We start from the raw sequence: 26,487 nt of genomic DNA, 5'->3' as shown, positions 1-26,487 counted from the left end.
CCAAATAAAAAGATCTCCACTTTCAAAAATAAAAGTAGAGTGAGGATAAGTCACTTGGCCTGGGGCTCTCTGTCAGCACCAAGTGAACACAGCCCACGTTGTCAGAACAAATCATGATCAGGTGAGTCATCAGGGAGCCTCTCAGTGCATTCCTTCCTTCTCACCTGCAGAGGCTGTGCTCAAGATAAACTCAAACCGAGCATTACTGCAGTGAACACCTATTAACAGACTGAAACGAGGCAAAATCATCCCACTGGGCATGAGCAACTTTCCGCCCAGGGCAGCCTCTCTGGCGAACTGGAGAGCCAGCGTGGTCTTCAAGGCCAACAAAGGTGAACTGTGGGGAAGTGGACTTGCTAATTGCTTAGCAATTGTTGGTCATTAGCACAATAATTCATGGATTTTTTTTTCCTTCAAAAGTGAGACTATCAGGGAAACCCAGCAAAGGTATACTTGTAGAAACAGACTGTCCAGAACCAAGGTGTCAATGCTCACACACTGGGATTAAAATCTGTCACTACAACTATATTAAAAAAAATAGGCTCTATACATACATTCACACAGACACCTCTTTTTTGTTGTCTTACCAAAAGTGTATCTGCTCAAGGTTGAAATAAATTCAATTACAAACTGAAGAGAGAGAACCTATGCCTTCAAATCAGACTTTTAGGATTTCAGACTAAAATCTGAGTGTTTAAATGTTTTTAAGTGGTATTTTGTTTTCAGTGACATTAAGCGCAGAAAGCACTCCCAATTTCTCCCAGGAACAGAAAGACCATTTACTCAGGGCAAGAGTCCTAGTCCAGGGCAGATTAGGAGACTTGATGTGAGGGAAGGAAAGAACTGGCAGACGAGGGTGGAGGTTAGAAATGAACACAGCACACACTTCCAGATGTTTAAAGAGGTAGATGTTGTGTCCATCTAGAAAACAAGTTATTATTTACACAACCAGGAAATAAAAACCCAAAGCTCCCTGAGGCTACTCAAAACTCTAGGGCTAATTCCCTCCACAAAGACCACAACAAAGCCCCCTGGGGCTAAGATCAAAGTGAGAAAATTCACCAGACCTACACCTCCCCCCTCCACCACCCCAGAGCAGCCAGACTCCCTCTAGGCCAAGGAGGTCCAGAGAGTTCTCTGAGCAGCTCCCTTACTCGCTGTCTTTCTTAGCTGCTATAATCAAGGAGGCAGAAAGGGGCCTTCAAAAGATGCCAACACAAATTTTCAACAATCTTTATCATGTTCAGTAAAAAAGCCTTTACCTTGTAACTACCTTGTAACTTCCTTTACCCTCACTGCTTATAAGAAAAACCAAGCCTGGCACAGCAGTCTTGCATTTTTTAAATTAAAATTTATTCTCTGGTATCCAAATATTATGATAGTGACAAAAAAGGCAACAAAAAAGGTCTTTATTCACAAATACTTGAATCTCCTCTCAAGCTGCCTCCGCTTCGTTCTCCTTTAATTGACACAGAATTTACATGGACACCTGGAGCAAGGGCGCTAACTGCAGGAGGTGGAGGAAGAAAAACTGCTATGCCCATAGAAGAACGGTAAAGGTACTGATTTCATAGAGGGAACTGGTGCCAAGTGGGAAAGCTTAGCGATCGGGAGAACTCGGGGCTCCACGGAGAGTGAGATCCAGGACAACCTGGGTGAGAAAAGCTCACCCAGTGTCACCAAATGCCAGGCAGAGGCCTGGGGCCTAGGGCAAGAATGGAGACATCCCAAGGCTGGCGACAGGCATGGGGTGTGGCCCACTGGAACCTGGTGCTGGCCCTAGTTCGCTCTGGCTGGAGAGGGGCCGCCCCGCAGGCAGCGCAGGGGCTCAGGGCAGTGAGAGCAGTGGGCCGAGGTCAAGCCGCATTTCCAGCACAGGTCAAGACTCAGTCTAAATCACCCAGAGGGGCTCTGTCCCCTCGCTGTCTCCCCTGGGGTCTGATACCTTCCCTGCCTAAATCACAGGCTCCGGGAAACAAGGCATGATCACCACGGTCGCCCACTCCCTGCCTGACAAAGGCTCTGGCTGGACACCCCGGGCCCATGCTTGGTTCAAGGAGACCAGGGGAATGCAAAGGGGTTCACTGCTGAACTCAGAGGCTGCACGTGGGGTGCTAAGGCAGGACAGTTGTTTAAAAAATAAATATTCTAAAGACAAATATGGCCGAAATCATGTAAATTACCATGGGTGGGGGGAGGGGTGAATAAACAGTTATTTTATTCCAAATAAAATGAACCTCTGGATCAGATTCAGGGGAAAAACCTAAGCACAGATGCCTGGGACCAAGTACATCTAAATTCACCTTTATTTCTAGGGCTTCATCATCATGACCAAACCAACTTCTGGTATTTTCTAATAACTTGAAGAAAAAGAAAACAGCTACTTTCAGTCACAGAAAGACACAATTCCTCCAGACATTTGGCAATTAGGAAGTGGTACAACAGAACTGATAGTCTTTCAATTTCTGATGGAGAGAAAAAAAATCTACATTAATGCATCAACATCAGAAAATCCAGTTCCCTATGAACGCATTGAAGTATAAAGTTTCTAAGCGATGCATGAAGTCAAACAACAACTGTTACTTTACTTAACCAGAAGCAGCATCAGGCCTTTTTAAGCGGAGGAAATGCAGCCCTGAGCGGCTCAGGAGGAGAGCTGCACTGGAGGGGAGGGCAGACGGTGCACCGGAACCCTTCTGGATCCTTCTTAGCTGCAAGGTACTTCTGAGATACAGACACGGGGAGGCTTTCTCTGAGTGAGGCACGAGCCCCAATTTTGGAAAATTTAACCAAACTTGTCGTGGAGCACCTCTGGCCTGGCCGCAGCGCCCGTGCGCAGTCCCTGCAGCCGCGCAGGCCCTGGCGTGGGCGTGGAGAGGAAGAGCAGCAGCCTCGCGGAGCCGTCGCAGAGAACTGACTCCCGCCACCTCCAAGTCCTCTTTCTTTAAGCACAACTGGAAATAAGGCAGATTTAGGTGTTGTGGGAACACACTATTTCTTACAGTTTTGAACTAACACATGATTTCAAAAGGCAGCAGGAAGGCGCAGATGCAAATGGGACTCACCGAAGAGGAAAACGTACACTGTCTTGTTATGGATCCAGTATGCAGCCAGGACACCTGACTAATAAAAGCCAACCAGGTGACCTGAAGCTGCACAGGCGGGTATTTAGGAAAAGCCCTTCACCTGTAACCTGGCCGACACCCACGTCTGCACACCCCACAGTGAAGGTTTCTTTCTAATGGTTTGGAAATGTTTTGGAAATTACCTATCACAGTTACTTGTAAACTTTTAAAAACGCCTATTTCTAGAATCCAGCCAGCGCCAACACCACCCATCTAACAAACTTTCCCTGCTGAGAACTGGAGGTGGGAGCTCGGCTGCGCATACATGCTGCTCAGTGGCGCCTCCTAGTGTCCACTGCTCACAAAATATGGTTTTCCCAGACAGCACAAGTGAGGATTATTTGATATTAGAGGGACAATGGTCTCCCCAAATCCTAAGGATATCTGTGCTTTGCGCTGGACTTAGCCACGATGCTGGGGCGCCACACACTTCTCTCACATCATGTTCTGCAGGAAGACTTGCCCGCTCTGTCACATGAAACGAGAGAGTGAGCGTCTGTACCCAAACATGCTTTAGAAAAATGACCCTTCCTATTTCCTGAGAAAACTGATAAGCAATAGGATAAAATTTTCATTATTTTTAAATAAAATCCACTATTTAAAGAAGGTCTTCTATTTCTACTTAATTCAGTGCAACTGGAATCCACTGTACTGTATTTGGACAGAAGGAAAAACCACAGCAAACGGTGGGCTCAGCTGCACAGCTGAGGAGCCCGCCCTGTGCTCCATACCACTGACCACACATGGCATCTGGGTGAGACGGCCTCAGCAAAACTGGTAAGACCTGAAGTGTGCTCACACTGGACATATTTCGTATTGTTGCTTTGACACTGAGCCGCACAGTTCCCTCGGGCCCAGAGGCCCGGTGGTTGCTGAGCAGCTGACGGACAGACGTGTCTGCTCCTGTCCCACTTTCCTTTAGCTGAGCTCTCCCCACCCCTGCCTGTGCACCACGGTCGCCCAAGATTCCAGTCCATTCCCACCACATCTGCCTGGCTACCGCTGAGTGGCCTTGTCCTGGGAAGGCACCCAGGGCACAGCATGGCCACTGGGGCCAGACCCAAGGGGGCCACAACCCACACCTCTCTGGGGCCACCTCGCCCCAGCGGGGGCAGTGGTGAAACAGGATAGCCAAGGCATCGGCAGCAGCAGGACCCTTAGATGCCAGCCGGCCAGCAAGCAAGCAGGGGACAGAGGGCACTATTTGGGACTCTGGGTTGGGACGTGGATCTGAAGAATTTCCTCGGGAAAGACAGTTTTTTCCAAGTTAGGCTGATAGCTGACAAAGCTGAACCAGGAACTTGTTCTGCACTGGGGTCCAGGTTAGCCCTGGCTGAGCCACCATCTGACTCGCATGGCTCGGAAAAGCTACAGGGCTCAGACGGCAGAGTGAAGGCCGGGCCCAGGTCTTCACACTGCCCGTCACCCTTGTCCTTCACGCTGCCTGTCATCCTTTTCACATGTATTACTTCTGTTGGGTTAACGCTGCTGGCCGCTTGGTTTAGGGTTAAATGACATTTTTTCCATCTACGTTGTCACGTCCACAGAATGAGACCCTGGAGGCAGGAACAGTCCCGCAGACTCTGTGACACAGAACTGGGTGGGAGTCAGGGCTGGTGACCCAGTCAACACTGCACATGCCCAGGTGCCCCCATCCAACCGAGGGTGACCTGCTATTAAGTGCCAGGGGATTGGGGGGGGGGGTCAGATGTACGGCCTGCAGGGGCCCACGTAACGTCAGCGACGACCATTTCATGGATCTTATGGAAAGTGCTGCTCTGAGCACACGGCTTTCTCTTAATCACGCTCAATGAAAACAACAGAGGGGCGCTCATCTACCTGATCTGGTGGAGAGTCAAATTCTTAATGTTACAGGAGCAGCCATGGCCGAGGACACCAGTCCCCTCTCTGCTTTCCTGCGGCCAGCCTCCACGCCGACCGAGGCACTTACCAGCACCTAAGACATGGACAAGCGGCCCCGCCTACCTTTATGCGCAGAGCACCTGAAGCTCAGCTCAAATCCTCGCTTGTCACTGGCGTGGGCCTCCTGAACTCTGTATTTTATCATCACAAGCTCAGTAAGATAAATACACTGCACGCACACACCATTGCTAAAAAGTGGAGTCTTAAAACACATAAAAACCAGGGCCTCCCCTGATGAAACAGGCGGCTGAATGCTGCACTATGAAGCTGTCCGCAGCCTCTGCAGCGCCGGTTTGATCCCGGCTGGCCGGAGAGGGTCTCATATGGTGCGGCAGACCTCTCCTGTCACGCCCGCTGCTCCCCTCAGCAGTGTGTTTCGTCAGTCTGCCTGTTCTGTTTCCCGCTCTGTCTCTGGTGAATCCTCTCACCCTCCTGCACATCTGGCCTGTACCCCGGTTCTTGTATAAATAAATAAATCTTAAAAAAAAAAAAAAAACATTAAAAACCGGAGCAAATTCTTCCTAGTATCAGAGATTAATCGTGCCTCACGCTACAGAGAGGGAGGTGAGGAGTAAAGGACCAGGGCCAATTCCACGGATGGCTCACAAAGCCGCACTTCAAACCCTTCCTCACAGAGTGGGAGCGAATGAGCACGGCCCAGACACTGGCGTGCACCCACCTGCGCCATCATTTCCAGGGCACTGACGTGCTTTACATTTGCTTCGTCACGACGACTCTCGGGGCTTTGGTTCCATGGCATTTCCAGAGGAGGACGTACAAGTTCAGGGCAGCAACGGCCAGAGACATGCCCTTGGCCACAAGGTGAAAGACGGGTTCCCAGCCCTGGCCTGTGATGGGCACTCCCCACCTCTGTGGCCTCCATTTCCTCTGGAAAGTCAAGGAAAGAACAAGATAGTCCCTTCAGCTCTAAAAGTCGACAACTTGCCCCAAGTTACTCTGCAAACTAAGTGACAGAACTGCAACTTGCACCTAAATTTCCTGGTTTCAAAACACCAATAACTCACTGACCTACGCCTAACCGCTTCTGAGGAAAGCGCGCTGCTGCTCCCATCCCAGTCTGACAGCTGGCGCTGCAGCTGTGATGAGCAGCTCACAGATCCTAACTGCTAGATGACCAAGGGCATTGCAGCACAAACATAGCTTCATCTGCAGAGAACTGAGGTGTGCGGTGAGCAGGCCCGATGTGAGAGGGCAGGGGTGTGACGGAAGAACACTGCTGGCAGGGGTGTGACGGAAGAACGCTGCTGCTTGGTACAGCTGTCAGGGCAGCTTACTTTTTAGATCTACGTGCCTATGGTACTTTGGTTAAAAAAACATTTCCCAGTGGGTGCCACTCGCTGTAGAAATGAGCTCGCCCGTGCTCCCCAGCACCCTTGGGGGCAGGGGGCGGCTACCATCACCACCGTCCTAAAGGTGAGGAAGGAAAGCAGAGAGGCCAGGGGTTGGCCAGTGCTGCCCCACCCTGGAGCGGAGGAAGCGGGGCAGCAACCTCAGCAGCGTGGACCCGAATCTAGAGATTTTCGCTTTGAAGGCAGGCAGGAAAATTTAATTTCCCAATTTATTCTGGAAAAAGCTATCTGATTTTCACCCACTGATAAACCTAGACAATGAAAACCAGTCAGACTACCAGGCATATAGAAGTAGAAAGAATTTATATTCTCATGTCTAAAATCCTATACTTTCCTATCAACAACAACAAGAAATGCAGCTAAACAGCAAGAGCAGCAGAAAAGAAAAAGTTGGAAAAAACTGCAGTCACACAAACTATAGTTAAAAAATGACTAAGTTTCCTTGATATATGAATTTGTTGGAAAACCATTTATCAACAGCCCGTTTCTCTCCCGCAGAGTCCCTCAAGCCGAGAGCCATGTCATTCCCCTTTGACTGATTAATTAGCCAATCAGGGGACATTTTTCATTGTGAGGCATGATGGCTCCTTCCAGCTAACGTTTGGTCTCTAATGGCGACATATTAAAGCCAACTCGGCTATTTCAGCCCTGTGGAGTGACCAAAAGAAAAGGATAGGAGATAAATCAAAAGAGCTCCCTTCAGTTTCCCTTCAGTCCTTAACAAAACCCCCAAGGAGCGCTGGCGAGAGGCGAGCTCCTGTGCCAATAAAGAGAAAAACAAACAGGAGAGGCACACACGCCTTCACGCCAAGGGGGATCCTTTCCGGTTTCTGAAGAGCAATAATTTATCCTCTGTTGATTAACAGACCACTGATAGAATAAGCACCAGAAAGTCAATACCTCGCTCTTCTTCCTTTCATCAAAAGCAGCAGCAATAGCAACTCCCGCTCTGGAATGCTGCTTGCTCACCGGGGCGGTGTCCCCTGCGCTCAGGACAGACGAGGAGCGGTCCAGCCGCCAGCGCTGCTCACCCCCGTCTCACTCCATGCAGGGGCCTAGCGAGCTACCAGTTTCCTAAACTTCCCGTCTGCCCCATGGCCTCTGACAAGCACTGAAGCACCAAGAAGTTGAGGTCCAAAGATGAGGGGAGCACAGCACCCGCAGAGGACCAGCCCACAGGCGCGCCGAAATGCCAGCGTGCTGCCAGACACCCCAACAAGGTGGGTCCAGGCCACTGCCCTCGGCTGTGCAATTCCACATGCAAGTAGATAAAACCACCCGGCTTTTTGGCCTCCACACCAAAGATTCCAAACCAGCAGTCTGTGTCGATGCAGTCACAGGCGTGTCTCACTTGTCTTGAAGGTTTACTACCATCACCACCCCCATCACCACCCCCATGACAACCCCCATCAACCCCACCCCACCCCCACCCCCACCTAGCAGAAGAACAAGAATTCCACGAAGGAGCAAAGTCCTATTGTCTTTGTAGCTTCAGCAATTAGAATAACAGTTGGCACGCACTAGGTACTCATCACCGTTGAGGTCTTCCTTCCCTGTGCGCTGTTAAATATGCATCCATGAACTATAGCTACTGTGGGAAAGAGAAGAAAACAGATGTGCCTAACCTGGGCGTATCTTTGTGTCTGGCTTCAGGGGGATGAACAGAAAGGAAGGTCTTACTAAGTCAAAGAATCATCCTGGTTCAAGCCTAGCATTGGCAGGAAACTACGAATCCATCTTTATTTCCCCCCAAGGGCGTGATGCTGCTCAGAGGGATGTCCACATGCAGGAAGGGAAGGCTTGTGCCCCAAGTGCCTCCTGGGGATGGCCCCTAAGTTCTCGCAGAAGGCACTGGATCTCATTAGTCAGCGTCGGCTCAAGCTAAGATTTCTGTGGTGTTTCTTGTGATGCTCACTCTCTAAATGAGAACAGCTTTTACTTCCAAAGCACTCCCTGAAACGCACATTAAAAAATCTGTCTTCCTTGGGCCTCCCCAGTGGCGCAACAGTTGAGCGCTGGGTTGCGAGCTGCCCGCAGTCTCTGCAGTGCCGGTTCGATCTCTGGCCACCAAAAGAGGGTCCCACATGGCGCGCAGACCTCTCCTGCCGCCCGCTGCTCCCCTCAGCAGTGTACTTTGTCACTCTGCCTGCTCTGCTCCCCGCTTTGGCTCTGGTGAATTCTCTCACCCTCCCGTGCTTCTGACTGTACCCAGTGCTTGTATAAATAAATAAATAAATCTTTAAAAAAAATTGCTTTAAAAAAAAAAATCTCTTTCTTTCTAGTGTTAATGGAATCGGACTAACTTCCAGAGTGATGACAGAAATAGTCCCACTTGGTACAGGAACATCAGTACATAATCCTAAGGGTCTTTCTGTCCTCAAGATCCTGTTATCTTGACATCTACTAAAACACGGCGGGTCTGTCAGGACAGGGCAGCATCACACCCACCCTGAAGGAGAATCAGCGTCAGCAGCGTCATTGCCATGGCTGCTCATACAGGACGACAACAAAGGGCATCTCACCTTTTTAAGCAGTGAGTTCTTTACACTCTAAGCAGACGCCCGGACTCCCACCCGGGCTCACACAGGACCTCCCGCAGAAGGAAGACCATTAACTTAGCCGAGGCGTAGCCGGAAATTGACGACATCCCGAAGTGCACTGTAACTGCTGTGGGCAAAACAGCAATGAAAAGCCTCTGACTGAAGATTTTAAGCACAGGGAAGACTTCGTGGCAAGGACGGATCCAGGGCGTTCACACCAAACACTGTTCAGAATCGGAGTGGCCGTGCATGTGGATTATAATTTTTTCAGTTCTAAATTACCTTTCAGGGGATGTGATTACTCACCATCGTCAACGTGTGTGGTGATGACGACAGAGCCTTTAGCAGCAGCAACTGCGCTGCACTTACCTGGTGCTCGGGACGTTGCTAAGCAGCGCATGCTCATTACTAATCCTTGACAGGTGTTTCATTACCCCCACTTTGTGAATGAGGAAACCGAGGTTCAGAGAGGTTGAATAACTTGCCCCACATCACAGTCTTTCAACTACACACGGGCTCAAATGCAGGCCCGTCAGGTGCAAACAGGCCCACTCAGCAGCACAGCCCACTGGCTGCACTTCCTTCAGAGGAACAGAGAAATGAGACATGTCATTAGGTGAAAGGACTTGCACTCCACCAGCTGAGGTGGCTCTGGCAACTTCACCATCCACAGACGCTCACACAGATGTAGAGTGAGGGGTCCTCAGAGAGCAATTTCAGCCAGCCAGGTAATAAGCCGCCCCAAAACTTAGAGGCTTAAAACAGTAACAACTGCTTCACGATCTGTGGGTTAGCAATTCAAGGGGGAGCTTGGTTGGGAAGTTCAGGCTCAAGGTAACTCTCAGTGGCTGTTGTCAAAAAGTGCTTAGTGCCAACACAGTGGGGGGCAACCAGATACCCCCCTCTTCATGCAATCTTGGGGTACCTTCATAACGCTTCATGTCACAGTCTCCCACACGAGCTAGCCTAGACCTGAGCTTCCTTGCAGGCTGGGAGCTAAGAGCAGCTGGGCTACTGACATGAAGGCCGAAGGCTTAAGAGCAGGATCTTAGCTAAGGAGCCCCAGAGGTGAAGGGGTGAGCCCACCACCAGCTTCCATGGGCTACAGCAAGCCACAGCCTGCCCAGCGGGTCTTGGGGGGCGGTGGGGGGGATGGACTGGGCTCCACCTCCTGATGTGGAGGGCAGGGATCATCTAAAAAAGCCCATGGATAGAAGATACCACTAGGGCCTCTCTGGAAAACAGACTCCACTATGAGCACACGCGTCAACAAGAAAACCAAGGCCACAGATGAGTAGGCATGTGTAGGACACCTGGCACTGCTCACAGCTCTCCAAGGTCCTGAACCCCTGAAACAACCTGCTGGCAAAGCTCAAGAGCACCCCAGTTACAGAGCCGAAGCAAGTAAAGCCCAAGGTGCCCACGTACAGAGCTCCAAGGACAGAAGCCAAGCCACGCTCCCCTGCTGCAGCCAAGGGAAGCAGAGCACTCTGAGGCAGCTGCTCCCCACGCGAGTGCCCCACGTGTGGTCTCACTGTTGCTGCACGTCTGCTCAGGCTGTGAGAACACGCTTTCAGACCCCCACATCTCCGGGCCGTCGTGACTGCACTCGGCCTGAACAGGACCGCCGGAACCCAGTCAGCCAGCAGGGAACCGGCACACGGCCGGGCGCCCACACTTGGCCGCGGGGAAACTTGGGATCTGGTGACGTCCCAGCCTCGCGTCTCGTTCTCGTCTTACCATAGCCAAGGCAGAGTTTTCCAGGGTTAAATAAGACTTTACAGATGGCCACACAATTTCATCTACTTGGTTCTGGTCTAATGTCTCCCTGAGGCATGACTGCTCCTGCTGAGCAAAGTGACGAAATGACTGAAATCACTGTTGCTGGCAAGAAAGAAACTTTATTTTATTTATGTATGTATGTATGTATGTATGTATGTATGTATGTATGTTGTGGGACCCTCGCCGGCGGCCGGGGAACGAACTGGAGCTGCAGAGGCTGCGGGCAGCCTCGCAGCCCAGCGCTCAACCGCTGCGCCACCAGGGGAGGCCCCCAAGAAAGAAACTTTAGACCTTAAGGGGACTGTTTGACTTGCTTGTGGGCTTAGTTTAAATGTGTCTCTTAAAGGTCTTCATGAAAGATTAAAGATGACTTTAGCAAATACTAGGCTGGGAAAAATGTCCAACTTTTGGACCCAGTGCCTGGCTCCGGGGGAAGGTGGGCCAGGCAGAGGCGGGCTGCAAGGGACCGCGAGTCCAGCGCAGTCACCCACACCCTCGAAGCCGCTCACAAAGCCGAGCTCCCCCACGGGTACGAGCTGCGAGCACGAAGAGCCTGCCCTCAACGACATGACGTGTGAAAATTAAAACAACACACACTTTCTCTTCCCAGGGATCGCCCTGAAGAGGCACTTACGCCAATTTACAGAACTTGAAGACAGTCCAACCCCCCTGTGAATTCAATGAAGCACAAGACAGGGTGTGCTCAGAGGTTTCCCTCAGACCAGACAATCCGCAAGACAAGTGACAGACGAGAGATTCAGGACAACCAATGAGAAAGGAAGACGGAGCGCAGAGAAGCCCAGCTTCCGGTTCAAAAGGCACAGCCGTCAGAACGCAAGGCCCGCGGGCATTAGTTGGGTCTCCCACCTTCGTCCACTTGGAGAGTGTGAGAAACACAAGGATTCCGATGTGAACAGGTCAGGGAGGTAAGGAAACTGACGATTATTCTGCCAGGAGCCTCTGCCAGAGGCAGGTTGCCTAGAGAACAGAGTGGGGCTGCTGGTGACACAGTCTCCATCCTCGCTGGGACAGAGGAGTGTTGTCTCTGGTGATAAGGCCGGTTCCGGAAACGCGCCGCAGGGAGGAAGGAAACCGGGAAGGTGGGGGAGGGAAAATATGAGAGAGGAAAAAAAAAATAGGAGCAGCAGGAAGTTCACCCAGATAGGAACTAATGGAATTTGTTTTTCAGCGTCTCCAACGCCAACCCGCCAGCCTAGTCTGCAGACAGACAGAGAGACACACGCCGTGTTCACAGCTCCGGGCTCGGGTCAGCCTGAGGGCTGGGGCCTCCTCACTCAGCTCAGTCCATTCGACCCGCCCTTCGTCCCTGCAGCTAGCGCTCCATCTCCACAGGCGCGCGGCATCCCAGCGCCGCCGCCTCCCGACCAGCGCGGTACAAAGACGCGGGGGAAGGCGGCCCCGGAAGGAGAAGCGAATGACCAGCCGTGCCCGCACCTGACAGCTCTGAAGAGTTTCCTGAGTGACTAGTAATCGGTGACGCCCTCACTGGTTCAGCCAGGAATCCTGCAGAGGGAGAAACGAGCCCCACACACGCCCCCCGGCAGCGGGACGCCTGTCAACGAAACACAGCCCCAGATGTTTAAAAACACAACATGGCACAAGCACACACTCATTCCAGAACCCTTCTCAGGAACCGGCGTGAGACTGGTCATTAATGAATGACTGTCTTCTTCTCTCAGAGAAGAGCCGGTTATCTAGAAATCGAAAACAGCTATTTTGGGTGCCAACCATTAAGCGATACAAGCCACAGTTTTAAGATGAGCAACAATTGAGACCATATTTTAAAAAGCACAATGAGATTTCAGTCAGGGATGCCCCATCGTGTGCTAAGCCCTGACTCACCCCGGGCTGGGGACCTGCGGGGCAAGCCAGGCGCTTCCCCACTAAGGACGCAAAGGTCGGAGAGAGGGCAGAAGAGAGCATTTAAGTTTCACAAATATGTCCTAGATATTTTGGGTTTAGCTTGGACTGCTACTTTGTTTTGATGCTGTATTTTTAATTTCCCATCTAATACACGCAAAGTCATCAAGGAATCACTTGGGCGGGGACAGTTGGTTCCCCAGACAGTCCGAGGCCCACCCCTACAGCCCTCACAGAGAAGAGTGTCATTCAGATGACTCACTTCCCTGTGGATGGGGAAGACCTTAATTATGCACAGACATGGATCTTACAGCTTCTTTCTGGATCGAGGACTCCTCTGAGAAGCTGAGGAAAACAGGGAAAGGCCTGCCGGCACAGTGGGCTTCAACACCTGGGTGTGCACCTGTCCCACGGGGCCTGCACTTCCAGGGGCTCGCCAGCCTCACCCAGCAGGTGACAAGCATGGCCATGGCAGCGACAGTGCTTTATACAGCGTGCCAGTGGGCTCTACTCCGGAAATCACTAATGGAAACAACGTGGCGACAGGCTTGGACTTTTGAGGCATCAAATGACCCGACTGCCACGTGGCTACCTGTGCAGACCCAGGAGACACAAGTGCAGCACACACGCGCACAGAAGGCCTGAGCTGAGCATCCCGGACAGTTGCGGTCCCACCTGACACCGTGACAAGCGGCACACACACGATATTCTACTTGGAATCAACCGTGCTGGCCATGCCCTGGGCTTGGGGGCAGGGACACAGTCATAGGGAAGCGAGAGGGAGATCTCTGGGGTGAGGGGCTCGCTCTGTGTCTAACCAGGGCACGGCACAGCATCCACAAAAGTGATGAAGCGGCACAGAACACCCCTGCCTCCCCCCGCCGCCCCCTGGGCCAGTCCCCACTTCCTGGTCTTCTTGCACTTCGTTATGCACATGGAACCACCAGGAACCATCTTTCCGACTTCCCGCAGATCTGCAATTATTTCAAAAGTAAAAGTAAAAACAAAAAAAACCTCTTATGACTGTTAATCAAAGGGCCGATGTTTCTTGGATGTGAGTGTGCGCAGATCATCCTTTCCCTCTGAGACCAGAAAACACACCAACGGCCCCACCACTGATGCCCCAGAAACTCGGGCTGGCGCTCCTCCCTTGCCCCCAGCGCCACGGCCGCGTGTCCCCAGAGTGGCCGAGGCACTGGGAGGCGAGCGTCGGGCCCATACCGCCAGCTCTGACTGCCGGCAAGGAAGGAAGGTCTTGAAATTGATACACCATTTTCAGCAAAATGAGAATAACAGCCAAATACTTCCTCACAAAGTCATAATAGAGTATTAGCTGCTAAGTCTCCAGCAAAAGCTCAAATAAACCTTCAAAAGCATAACTAAATCATTTAAATGCAGATTTTTTTTAATGCCAAAAACCCCCGCAGTGTGGCTACAGGGAGGGTAAAGGCACTAACTGGGGTCACAGGAACCTGGATTTAATCCCACACTGGAGCTTCTTCCCTCTTTCTGAGCCTCAGTTTCTTCGCTACCACGGGAATGACGTGCTGATCTGGAGGAGTGTGGTGAGGACCAGCCGAGGCGCTACTGGGAGTGCAGGGCGTGGCTCAGAAGCGTGAGAACTGCGGCCTGGGTGGCTGAGACAGTGAGGGTGGCAGAAGCAGCAGGCCGCTGCGTGAGAAAGGGCGCTGCTGAGCCAGATGTGGCCACTGCCCAGGGCCCCTTCATTCAAGGCGCAGCAACGAGATTGGGTCACACCTTTCCTAGTGCACTGCAGCGGGACCGAGCCTCTGACACCAAGGCTGCCCTGGCTCCTGAGGCGCCTCAGGTGTCTGGCCTCCGGCAGTACCTCTGTTGTGGTGAAGCCAAACACAAACGCCAGCATTGCTATGGGTCAAGGGAGGAAAAACAAAGCCATTTCCTTCCAGCAGCAAACAGGAGCCAAGAGAAGTTGTACTTTCAGACAGATCTGATCAAAGGCCTCTTGGTCTTGGCCACAGAGCTGTTGTTACCAGCACGGCGAGGTGTCTTAGCAACAGCGCCTTCAGACGCGATACAGGTGGGCCTCAAGACAAGCAAAGCGGGGAGATGGAGCCCACGTGCATGTGAAAGACAGGCGGGCTGTGCTGTCCAGAGGCCTTCACCTGGTGCCTTCAAATATGACCGGACTTAGATGGTCTGTCTTATATAGACCTGCAGCACGTGGTGAGTGTGAAACATGCAGAGCCCTACTCAGGGTGGGGGTGTGGCCTGGGAACCCCTGAGAAATGCACAGTCTCAGTCTCCCCGCCTCCCAGCATGAACCCAAATCTTCCATTTAATAAAGCTCCCAGGCACACCACAGTCCTGAGCCGGAACAGTACAGGCACACGTCAGGGCTTCCACATTCCCCACCCTAGTTTGGGGGGGCGGGGGGCTGGAAGCCTGGCATGAGCACTTTCTGAAACGCTCCCTAGGTAGCCACTGAGTGCCGAGGACAGCTGCCACAGATGGGGCTGGCTGCTCGGAGGACAGACAGCGCCAGCAAGCAGGATCTCACCTGCAGCAGCGGCAGCAGCCGCTCCACACACACAGCCCACGGTCTTCGCTACGCCAGTTACAGCCAAGCAGATGCCGCCGGCTGAGGCCCAGGGAGCGTTTCCCAGGCCCTGCAGACAGGCAGGCTGCTTGCTTTGACACGCTCACGAGCAACCATGCCACCAGGAGTCCAGCCACAAGGAACAGCGTGAAAACCTCACGGCACCAACTCCATCAAGTCCTCAGACTGACACCGCCAGAGGGCCAGAGCGTGGGCCTCCTCCAGAGGAAAGCTTTCCTGTTTTGCCAAATATATTCATTCCTTTACAGTTCTGCCCAAGGCCTACAAATAGGAGGTCTTCCTAGGGTCAAGTACAAAATTTCCAAGAGGGTGCTGCAGAAGAGGAAGCTGGGCAGCAGGGAGAAAAGGGAGGATGATCACACAATCCCAGGGCACAGGCTTTGAGGGGCCACGGGAAGGATGGACATGGCGGGCGGGGGAGGTGCCGATGCCCCATGCAGGCGTGGAGGGCTGGCTCTGGAGGCGAGGCTTGGGCAGAGCAGGGGCGAGAGGGCATCGTGCCCCTCAGCAAGGCGGGGGTCCGGGAGCCCAGGTCTCCTTTCGGGGCCTGCATCCGCACTGCTAAAGGGGCAGGGGCAGAACGGTGCTAAAAGACCAGGAATGTCATCCCAACCTGCCAAGGACATCGCTAAACAAAATTTCTAGTAACTAGTTACTGTAGTCTTTGAAAATAATAGTAACAAACAGTTACCAACTTGGAAAATTTTCTGCCAGTCTGGAGACATGTGAGGAGCCAATGAAACACCCTGGCTGGGAACCAAGAGGCAGACTAGGGGACCCATGGAGCAAGCACGCTGTCCAGCTTGCGCAGAAAACATCAACTCAAGTTCTTTTTATCCCATTATCTCCAAAACCCACATTTCAAAACTCACAATGCTTTGCCATCCACACCACACAGGGTGACACCGGGAAATACCACACATGTCAGTGCTACTCACACAGCTTGTTTAAGAGTCAGGACTAGGAATTACGGATTGATGCTATGTAGGGATTTAGTTAAGAGGCTGGGTAAGGACAGTTTGTCACCTTCTTCTAGCTTTGAAATAATCTGGTACACGAGCAGGTAACACATAGCCCTCCCTCCAGATTCCACGTCGCAAAGTGCTTTAAGGATGAAAGAGAGCGGGGCCAGAGCAGCAGTGACACCCCCAAGCATATTCTAAACAGGGATGCAGGCTGAGCAGAACACCCGGAGTCCTGCAGCGACCTCCCTCTCCTGTGGGGAAGGGAGAGGCCTCCCCCTCTGAGGAGACCGGTAACTGGCACCCTCCCAATCCAGTCCTCCCACCGGAAAAAACCAGGGACACCAACAAATTTTCCAAGATGTTTCCTTACGAAACATCACCTACCCTGTGACCCCCCCAAGACCACCGCAGCCTCCGTGAGGTTGGGTGAGTCTGTGCAGAGCCGGGTAGCAACAGACGGGGGAGTTCTACCCACGCGGAAAATCGAACCGTTATTGAAACAGAGCGGATCCACTCCGCGGGCTTAATACCTCGTGAGTCTTCTTATTCTGCCTTTTCCCAAAAATGCAGTCAAGATCGGTTTTGCTCCGAGAGGACAGATCCTTCCCTAGAAAACAAGACGAGGCTGTTCAGCAAGACCTTTCTTTCTAGAATAAGCAGCACAAATGTAGACCATATTTTAAAAAAGAATGGTTTTGAATAAATGAACAATTCTGCAAACTACTTACTGTCTTCCCTTCACAGATTACAGCTCTTTAATTAATAAAATTAAATTAAATCTAAACTAAAAGAACACTGAAAAGCAAATATGGGTGCTCGAAGCAGCGCCCGACCTCAGTGCCAAGGCAGGACCACCAGGGCCCACAGGCAGCGGAAAGCATCGGCTGCTGCGAGCTGAGGTCCCAGCCCCCCACTTGCAGCACAGCCCTTATGTACTCCAGGAGACTGTGTGCCCCCTGAGGATTAAGGGGTGTGGACTAACACCCAGCGTGGGGCAGAGCTGCGGCCCCGCGGGCAGATGAATGCAAGGGGCTGCTGGGCTGGGCGAGAGGGCTTTGGATTTCTCTTTTGAAAGCATCTTCTCCTGTTGTCACCACGCCACTTTAAATGAAAGTGCAAGCAGCAAGAGCAGGAAATTAAATGGCTTCAGGTAAAGCAGTGGCCAAAGGATCCACAATCCCTATTTAAACAACTGAGCTTTAAGCTGCGTTTCCAACCCACGACCCAGCTCATTTAAAACCTGCTGCTTTGGAACTCCCGCCAGTCCCGCTCTGGGAGCAGTCGACCAAATCTGTCCCATGTGTCAACTCCGAGGCAGGTGCGTCTGAAAATGCAACTACCTCACGGAAAGCCTCAGGCGGGGCGCACAGGAATGTCTGGCTGGAGCTGGAGCCCGAGCTCCGCCGTCACGACTCCTGTCCTGCGGTGTCCTGCCACGAACTGGCGGGCAGAGTGACGTCGTGACCCAGGAGTTCGCGCTCACTGCCGATCACGGGGGCAGCCACTTAGGATTTTGCTCAGTGACTCCATGAAATGGAAAACAAAACACCCTGAGATTTCACGCAAAACCAGTTCCACAGGCAGCGGCTGGCGACAGCGGGCCAGTTGGCAGGACCTGTTCCTGTGGGGACACTCCTGCCGGGCCCTCTGCTGCTTTCTTCCTTAGCTAGAAACGACAGCTTCCTGGCTACGAGTGAGTATTCAGAAGAACCCAGATAAAAGACCCTGCGGGAAACTCAGGAACACCACAAAGCCCATCCCAGAAAAGAACTCAGCAAAGTGCCAGAGAAGCCGGGAGCAAGCCGGTGCCGATGAGACGTGGGCAAGCCCTGGGCGGGGGCGGGGTCTTAGGTCTACGTCGGGCATCACTGGCGCCGGGGCCCAGCGTGGTGGGGCAGCAGCAGGGGCAGGTTCAGAAAAGCTCCCCTCTCGCTAAGCTACCCTCGGGAGCGGAAAGACAGGCTAACAGAATGTAAACGGAGACCTCTTCTACAGCATCACCCACAGGACAGCTGCTGGGGGAGCCTGCAGGGGGACCGCTGGGGAGCAGGGAGGGCAGAGGCAGAACAGAACAGGATCCAGGGACGGGCGTTCTGTTGGGGAGCCTCAACACAAACCTAAGAGCCAAGGGAAAACCGCCGGGCGGGGGCGACCGTGAGCTGTACCAGCGCAGGTGCAAGCGAGGCTAAAGTTTTGGTGATAGGTTCTTGTGTGACAAAGTGCTATTCTTTAGCAAAGCTCACTTAAGTAAATGTAGAAACCAGGACTGTTACAGGCCTTGCTCTCTGGATTTGATCTGGAAGACAAAACACAGAGAAGAAAGAAGAGTGAGAGACCAGCAGGAGGAACAGGAGGGAGACAGGAACATGGAGCAGTGCTAGGAGCTGGGAGCAGCGGGCCCGGTGAAGCAGCCTACGGAGGTTGTAAAGTTAGGGCCACTCTTGGATAAACAATACATATTAAAAGTGAGTCTGGTAGCTCATGGGTCTTGGTTCAGAATTATGGTCAAAGTACAGCAACCACCACTGGGAACTCAGCGCTCAGGACAGGCTGGAGCGCTGCGCTGGGCGCGCAGCCGGCGCTGAGGTCCACCCGCCAGGCTTGCAGCGGCTGGGGCCTTTCTAAAGCCAGGAAAAAGGCCTCCGGCAGCCAAGCTGATGTGGCCAAGCCCACAAAGGGGCGAGCGCGGGCTTTCCCGGGAGAGCTCACTCCAAGCACCACCTTTTCAGCTGTTTCTCCAGCAAGCAGGCCCGGGGGGCATCCGCAGGCGGGAAGCCATGAAAACAACAGCAAACAGGCACCAGCGCTGGAGAAGCAGGAGTCTGAGGCAGTGTCGGAGCCGCGAAGCGCCAACGAGTTCTAAGGGGAGAAGTGTCCGAGCGCCGCGCCCACGGAAGCACTGCTCGCCCTCCCAGTGGGGCAAAGAGGGCGGGAAGGGCGGGCAGGGTGGGCTGAGGAACTCTCGTTGGTTAAAGTAAAGCCACTTCAAGGTTTAGGGAGGTATAGCGCTTGCTTAAAAGAGTCCCTTGCATCCTGATCAAGAAGAGAAAACTGTCATTGTATTTTGATTTTTTAAAACAAAACCACGGGGCTGAGCCATCCAGGGCAGGAGACAACAGCCCCCCCCCCCCCACCAAGGTGAGGTGTAGGGGAAGCAGAGGGCCCTGCGAAGGCCTGGGGGCGCTGGGGGAGGGGGCTCACACCATGACACACCACTCCAGTGTCATGAAGCCTGTGAGAGGGCTACCTTCTATTTTAATGTAGCAAGAATCAGAAGAGGCAACCTACGGCCCAGGTGGCAGAGACCAGCTTGAGGGGAGATAGTGTGCACGCTGGGAAGGAAAGTTCTGGTTCCAGACTAGCAAGCCGACTACAAGACACCTTGTGCCAGGAATTTTCTTGCTTCAGAAGCAAAATATAATGCATCACGGGAATAAGAAGCGTGAGTAGATACTCAGCACACAACTACAGCTCACACACCTTTCCTCCAGCTCCCCCTCCCCCACCCCGCCATGCTTCCCCCACGTCCTGGATGCGGCTGCATCTACTGGAAATGTCAAAATGGGGACTTTCTCCATTTTTCTCCTCCCTGCAAATGTGACCCAGCCACACAGTTTTCAAGTTAAGAGAAACCACCCTAGAGTTAGGATTGTCAACAAATACGGATGAAATCAGCTTGTAAAATGAGACAGCAGCAGCAAATTTCGCAGCACCATTGGCTGCTGACAGCTCACTGAAGTAAACCTCATCTTCGCGCTTCACACCAGGCCATGCAAGGCCATCTTCCCGCGTCTTCACTCCTGGACCATCCGCGCAGTTATAACATGAGTCTTCCCCATCAAATAAGTGAGTTAGTTGCTTTCCTTACGAGCGTAACCATGGGATAAAGTCCTTACATCCAAAATGCAGAACAAGCAAATGTTTCATAAAATGGGTCATGAAACAGAGCTCAATAGCGACTTCAAAATCTGTTCTCATTTTGCAAAGAAGGAAACTGAGTTGACGGAAGGGGAGTGGCCAAGAGCTCTGCCTCGAGGGTGGTGGCCGGCAGCAGGCTCCCCGGGCCCAGGACAGTCACTGCGAGGAGACCACCTTCGGTCGACCCGGCACATCAGTGCGGCAGCTGCTCCCGGGATGCCTTTCAGGAAACCACAGGGACTTCAAGATAAAGGCTTTGTAGCCACCCTGCCCTGCGCCTCACGAGCGGACGCAAATACCCTCTCCTTCACTCCCGGGCCTGCTGTTCCTGCTCCATGCACCCCCTGTACACAGCAGCTCTGCTATCCCTTCTCCCAGCCCGCCTCTCTGGCTGTCTCCACCTCTCGCTGCTGCGGAACAGCACCCTCCCTCCGTGGCAGGCTGACAACAGCAAACCTGGTTTTAAAAGCCAGAGGAGGAAGGCAAGGCCCCCAGCAGGGGACAGGGTCACCAGGGCAAGGGAGTGGCTCCACAGAAACAGACAGCAGACACTCGCAGCGTCCGTGAGATTAAGGCAGATTAAAGGGCCTTAAACCAGCTTCAGCAAACGCTTCCGGTGAAATCATGCATGTAGTCAGGTATAAAGGAAAACCGGAAGATTCTATTTACAAAAGTGAAAGCTTAAAAGCCACCACCCCACCCACAGTCACAGGCCCCTGCTACCGTCACTTAACACCGTGTGCCCGCTTCTCCTCTAGGGTCTGAGGAAAAGGGGGGCTTGCTTAGGGGATGAAGTGACCCTTCATTCTCTCCTCAAAAGGACTGGGAGGCCCCACCACCGTCTGTATTCGGCAGCAGGTCGGATGGAGAGAAGCCTGTTCTGAAGCCATAAGGAAAGCAATAAGGAAGGTTCCGGACTAAAAGGAAGACAAGTCCTGCAAACTGCACCTGCTGGGAGCAGGGAGAGAGCAGCAGTTCCCACCCCCTCTCCACCCGCCAAGCACCGGGCCAATCCACTCAGCACCGCCATGGGCTTTGGCAGAAGGCAAATCCACCCTTACTTATGGGGGTCTCCCCGAAATGAGAGCCCCCATTACTCCTTGACAGTAGTGGGAATTCCCGCTCCCACAGCCGTCTGGGCAGGCTCGAGCTGTGAGGGAACCCCCAGTCAGGCCAACAGACCCATGTGAAGGATGCGCTTTCCCACCACGTCCCAGACAAGCATGACGTGGTGACCAGAGAGCACCGGTACACTTTGGGGAGACTATGAATTGGACGGGCTTCTGCGCCGGGAGTGCGCCTCCGTCCAGACACTGCTGGAGAGCCGGGCAGCGCTGGGACGGCACAAGGCCGCCACCTGGTGGCCACAGGGGAAGGCGCGCCGGCCAGGGGCCAGAGCCGGGAGGTGGGGCTGACCACCCAGCTCTGGTGGTCTGGGCAGACAGGGAATGCTACTTCAACACTCCGAGAAATGGAAAACAGGTGCGCCGCGATGCATGAGTCGTCTCAGCAGCAAGATCTGCCACCCTGGAGCTCCTACATAGAGCCCGAGCGTCTAAAGTGGCACATTTTTGAGGATACTCAACACTGACATTCTGCTCGAAGACACGGGAACACGGGACGGAACAGAAAATGTGTAATGGTCACGTCACTTTCTGAGCAGGCCACGAAAGCCCTTTCTCAGTGTGGCCATCAGCCTGTGCCTGGCCTGAACCCCACCTCAGGTGTGCAGAATCTGACTGTCCCAGGCAGCTTGCAGAGCTGGGCCCTCAGCCCCGCTAGGCCAGGTGGTCAGGCTGTCCAGCCTCCCCCTCTGTCCACAGAACAAGAAACGACACTGGTGGGCGTGAGTGAACAGGAAATTCAACAGCAGAGGAAGAAACGCTTCGCTTTACCTTTCGTGAACTTCATGTAATGAACACGGCTTTTGGAGACTTTGGACTTCTTCTCAAGGCTGAAAGACTTCTTTTCCTTGTTGTCTGAGGAATCTCAAAAAAAAAAATAAAAAAAAGGTCAAAGCGTCACCGGCGCATGGCCTCCGCTAAGCGAAAACCGTGGGCACACCGTCATTGCTGCTGAATTCTAACCCACTGAGGAGGGCTATCTCCCTTCAGCTGTGTGCTCAAGACCAGGCCAGGCCATCCTGCAGACACCTGCAAAATCTGCCAGGAAGAGCAATCAAAAAACCGCACACAAAAGCCCCGCCTGAGCGTTCATGGGAGTCTCACCCCCCACTGCAAACATGGGAAACAACCAAAGTTCCTTCCACAAGGGGCACGGCTGAGCAGACCCCGCGCTGCCTCGCCGTACAGGCTACGGGAGAGGCAGTGAGCGACGACACACACCGCCTGACTGACCCTGGGGCCACACGGAGTGAGAAGGGCTAGCGGCACACGCTGTGACCCCACTGACAGAACTCCTTCTCCAGATAACAGGACAAGTGGAAGGTTCAGGGACAGGATGCCCCAAACTGAGAGATCAAAAATGTCCCAGGCACCGCCAAAGTCAAGCCCCCATCAGGAGCCGCCAGCGGACATGGCCAATCTCGCACACGCACATTCCCTTCATTGTTATCCCTACAAATGCATGCCACACGCGCTATCTGTCATCTTCCCTTGCCACTTTGCAATACCAGAGGTTGTCATCGGCAGCGGAGATTTCAAATTTTATTGATATCCTGCTGTCATTAGTACAGTTATTTATAATATCCATTAGCTTAAGAGCATTCAAAATCACTATTTGGGGAGAAAGTTCACTATTCCCCTTGATTTCATTAATGACACCAGGAAAAGTGTGAAGTGTCGCGCATACTGACACAACCATCCATCTACCACTACCACTACCGCCCCACTTACTGGCAGGGCGTGCTCATTACCGAAAGTAATCAGAGGAGAGGTCTCCTCTGGGTGGCAGCTCCGACGGGGACGCTGCCACGGCAGCCAGGAGCAGGGCGCCGCGCTGGCTGAGCCGTCGTGTGTGCTGCCCAGCGCCAAGCACTGCTGCTGTAGCAACGTATTTAAGCCTCAACCGCCTCCCAGGGAAGGAGCCGGCATCTTCAGGCCACCAAAGAGGAAACCCAGGCAGAGAGGTTTAGGGCGCAGTCAAGGTGCATGACACAGGGTCAGAGCCGGGCTGGGATCCTGGCAGTGTGGCTCCGCGCTCATCTCTAAACCACGACCCCCGAGCGCTTCTTCAGCCACACCCCAGGAGCCACGCCACAGGGACATCACCTCACCCTCTCAGGGCAGCTGCCCAGGTAAACAGAAAACAAGCGGTGGGGGAGGCGGAACCCTTGTGCACGGTTAGAGGAAAAGAAAACCGTGGCCACAGTTTTCTGGATCCTCAGAGACTGAAAAATAGAACCACTATGTGATCCAGAAATCTCACTTCCAGGTGACACCCAGAAGAACAAAAGACAGGGTGGGGGGGCGGGCGGGAAAGGGCAGGACATGGAGCCTTGGAGAGGTGTCTGCACACCCACGTTCACGGCGGCACCACCACAGAGCCAAGGGTGTGAGGCAGGCGCCCGTCATCAGCAAGCAGATGAGCCAAACGTGGCCTGCGCACACAGGGAGCGCCACTCAGCTCAAGGGAGGCGAAGTGACAACTCTGGATGAAACTTGAGGACACGATGGAACGTAAAATAATCCAGAATCAAAAGGACAAATACTGAATGATTCCACTCATGTGAGCTTCCCAGAGCAGTCAAAGAGAGAGACTAAATAAAACGGGGGTGCTGGTGGTGGGAAGGAGGGAGAGCGGAGAACTCCAGTTTCATAGGGACAGTTTTGGTTTTGCAGGACGAAGAGTGGACACTGGTTACAATGTAAATGTCGTGTACTTAACACACTACTTAAAATCACTTAAAATGGCTAAGATTTTCCATTTTATGTGTATTTAGCACTATTTAAAAAAAAGTTTGCGCAAGAGATAATAGTCTAGACTTCTTCATGAATATGCAGCAGTCTCAAATGAAGTGACAGCCTTGCCTTCCAAATAGCCACCTGACAAGAAACTTCTGTAAAGGCTAACACACTGGAGGCCCGCAGGTCTGAAGGCAGTACCATGCCCCGCCCCTGCCCGCAACAGCACGCCCACCTGCCCTCGTAACACGCGAAGCCAGCAGGCCACAGTTTCGTTTCTACTTCCTACAGCTTGCAAGTACAAGTGCTAGCACCAAGTTTCCTGCAACAAATTTCAAATTTCACTATACTGAGCGATCTGAATCTCTTATAGAAGCAAAAAGTAAAACAAATTCCATTAAGCACAGTAATGCAAAAGACTTTTCTGGTAAGCGGTCTGATTTAAAGCTGCTTGTGTATGGTCCTAGTTGATATATCTGACTTTGTACTTTAAAAACATGTTTTCAGTCACATTTCAGAAAGATCATTTTGCTAGTTGAGACTGCAAACTAAATGAATTTATTCTGCCATTCTCAGCTCTTCCTGGGAAATAGTACTTGTGACAGAGCAGGTCACGCAGGGAAAGCACCCTTGCAACACAAGCAGCAGTGACCGTCTGTACCAGCTCAGTCAGCGACTGGCCGACGTGACGCTGACAGCGAGAAGAGGTGAAAACGTTCTCCCTTGAGACTACATCCTCACGAACCTGCTGGGTAACAACGCAACGGCTTCCTTACCTGCTGTCTCCTGCCCATGGCAGCTGTTCAGTTCAGCCAGGAGCTGGTTAAAGTCATCCTGGTGTGCAATCCAGTTGTCCTAAAAATACAACCAAGTCAGTCAGAAGCCAGCCAGCGGGGTGCCCACACAGACTGAGATAAGATATACTGTCGGCCCAAAGAAATGTGATAATTAACCTGAAATTTTAATTGTTTCATCAAAATAGTATAAGTTTGGAGAATAACATAAATGTGAAATGTAGTTTACTTCTATCAGTATTAAAAATAGGTTTGTTACAAATTTAAGCTGTGATTTCCATGTGGGTTACCTATCAACAGTCAGCTGACCGTCACCAGGCAACATGCGTGGCAGACAGCAAAATAAAGCAAAATAAAAATCTTATTTCCCTGAGGGAAAACTTATGTGGGCCAAAGGAAAAAAGCAGGAATGGATTTACAGTTCTCTTCTCTGCTCATGTGAACTTCAGCTATTTTGCCAACTCCATCTGCCTCCACCGAACCCAACTTCACAAAACGCTGGGAAGGCATGGGAGGAAGGCCTCAAGCCCCCTCAGCCGGGCAGTTGGTCCCCCGATTGAAACGAGAGGATGACCACCTCCCAGTCACACTACACCCACGGGAAGTAGGGTTTCAATGTACAAACTTGCTTCATACAACTTTTTAAAGAACGCTAACAGTTAAACTAAAGGTACGCTGAAAATGTTTACCAAGCAAAGATGTGCTCAAAAATTAAGCACATCTGTGACTATCTCTCAACAGCTACCTTCAAAACCAACCTAACATAAATTTTCCTTACTGGTTTAAAATGTTAGCTTGTTAGTCCAGAAAATTTCAATTGCTCTGGCCCACTTCCAAGAGAGACTGAACTAATCAAAGTTAATCCAGCTTCCCGAACACCAACTCTCTGATTTTCTGCAAGATTCTGTTGGCTGCAAAACCTTAAAAGCAAAGCTCTCAGCTGAGACCCTTTCTAAAGCAGAAAAAGGAAAAAAGAGAAGGAAAATGAAAAGGCTGAGTCGCCAGCTTCTGGTGTCCTGCTGCCAGAGTCCATGCTTGCGAGGACATGTGAGCAACTCAACTGCTGAACACCAACAGTCAGACCAGGGGACGGGAAAACGGCACTTCCTTGAGGAGTTTCTAAAGCCGAATGCCAGCTGTAACGACTCAAACGTTAGAGCACTGGCAGAGATACCATTCCTCGGTCCCAAAACGGAGTGTCTATAAAAAGAATACTTTTTGCAAAGTTCAGCAGTAACACTAATTTGGGTCACTCAGACATAAACAAGCAACGTGACAGTCACCAGTTACGGGCTCATCGGTGACCGAGACATGGCCGACGCGCCAATCAATCAACTGGACTGGACTCTGGTTTTACATTTATAAAAGTCAGTCACACGGTGAAAGCCCCCGCAGACACACTCTTGCTCACCTCATTGTTGACTGTGGCTCCGAGTCCTAGGTGGTTATTTTTGACTTGAACTTTAATGTGTTCTGTGGCTCCTTGTTCCTGAGCCCCCAAGCCCTGTGGAGATTGAACAGAGAGTCAGTGTCCTTCAGATAAACAGAGAGACCACCGCAGCCACCTTTCATTGATGCCCGGTCAGTCCCCAAGCACCTTGGACTGAGACGCTGTCCCAAGGGCCCCATGAGGATTCCCAGATCTAGGGCTGTAGGGACCCAGGTCTGATGGGTGCTGACCAGCTGCACCCGGAAAGCCAAGGTCACAGGTAAAACAACGAATGGCA

General features: G+C 52.3%; 1 protein-coding gene across 1 annotated transcript in view; it reads right to left on the bottom strand.

Annotated features, from left to right (window-relative positions):
* PINX1 (PIN2 (TERF1) interacting telomerase inhibitor 1) overlaps positions 1 to 26,487 on the bottom strand; it is a gene marked incomplete at its 5' end in the record, with an annotated part of 47,452 nt that overhangs the window by 17,778 nt on the left and 3,187 nt on the right. Inside the window, 4 exons of the mRNA XM_084231981.1 lie at positions 16,716 to 16,792; positions 21,999 to 22,091; positions 24,743 to 24,821; positions 26,172 to 26,264. Coding sequence (XP_084088107.1) covers positions 16,716 to 16,792; positions 21,999 to 22,091; positions 24,743 to 24,821; positions 26,172 to 26,264 — 342 coding nt within the window. The remainder of the gene's footprint in view (positions 1 to 16,715; positions 16,793 to 21,998; positions 22,092 to 24,742; positions 24,822 to 26,171; positions 26,265 to 26,487) is intronic.

The sequence above is a fragment of the Talpa europaea genome (genome assembly GCF_964194135.1).
Source record: "Talpa europaea genome assembly, chromosome: 4".
NCBI classification, from domain to species: domain Eukaryota; kingdom Metazoa; phylum Chordata; class Mammalia; order Eulipotyphla; family Talpidae; genus Talpa; species Talpa europaea.
Note: the sequence above shows the minus strand (reverse complement) of the source record. Positions and strands in the feature narration are given on the sequence as shown.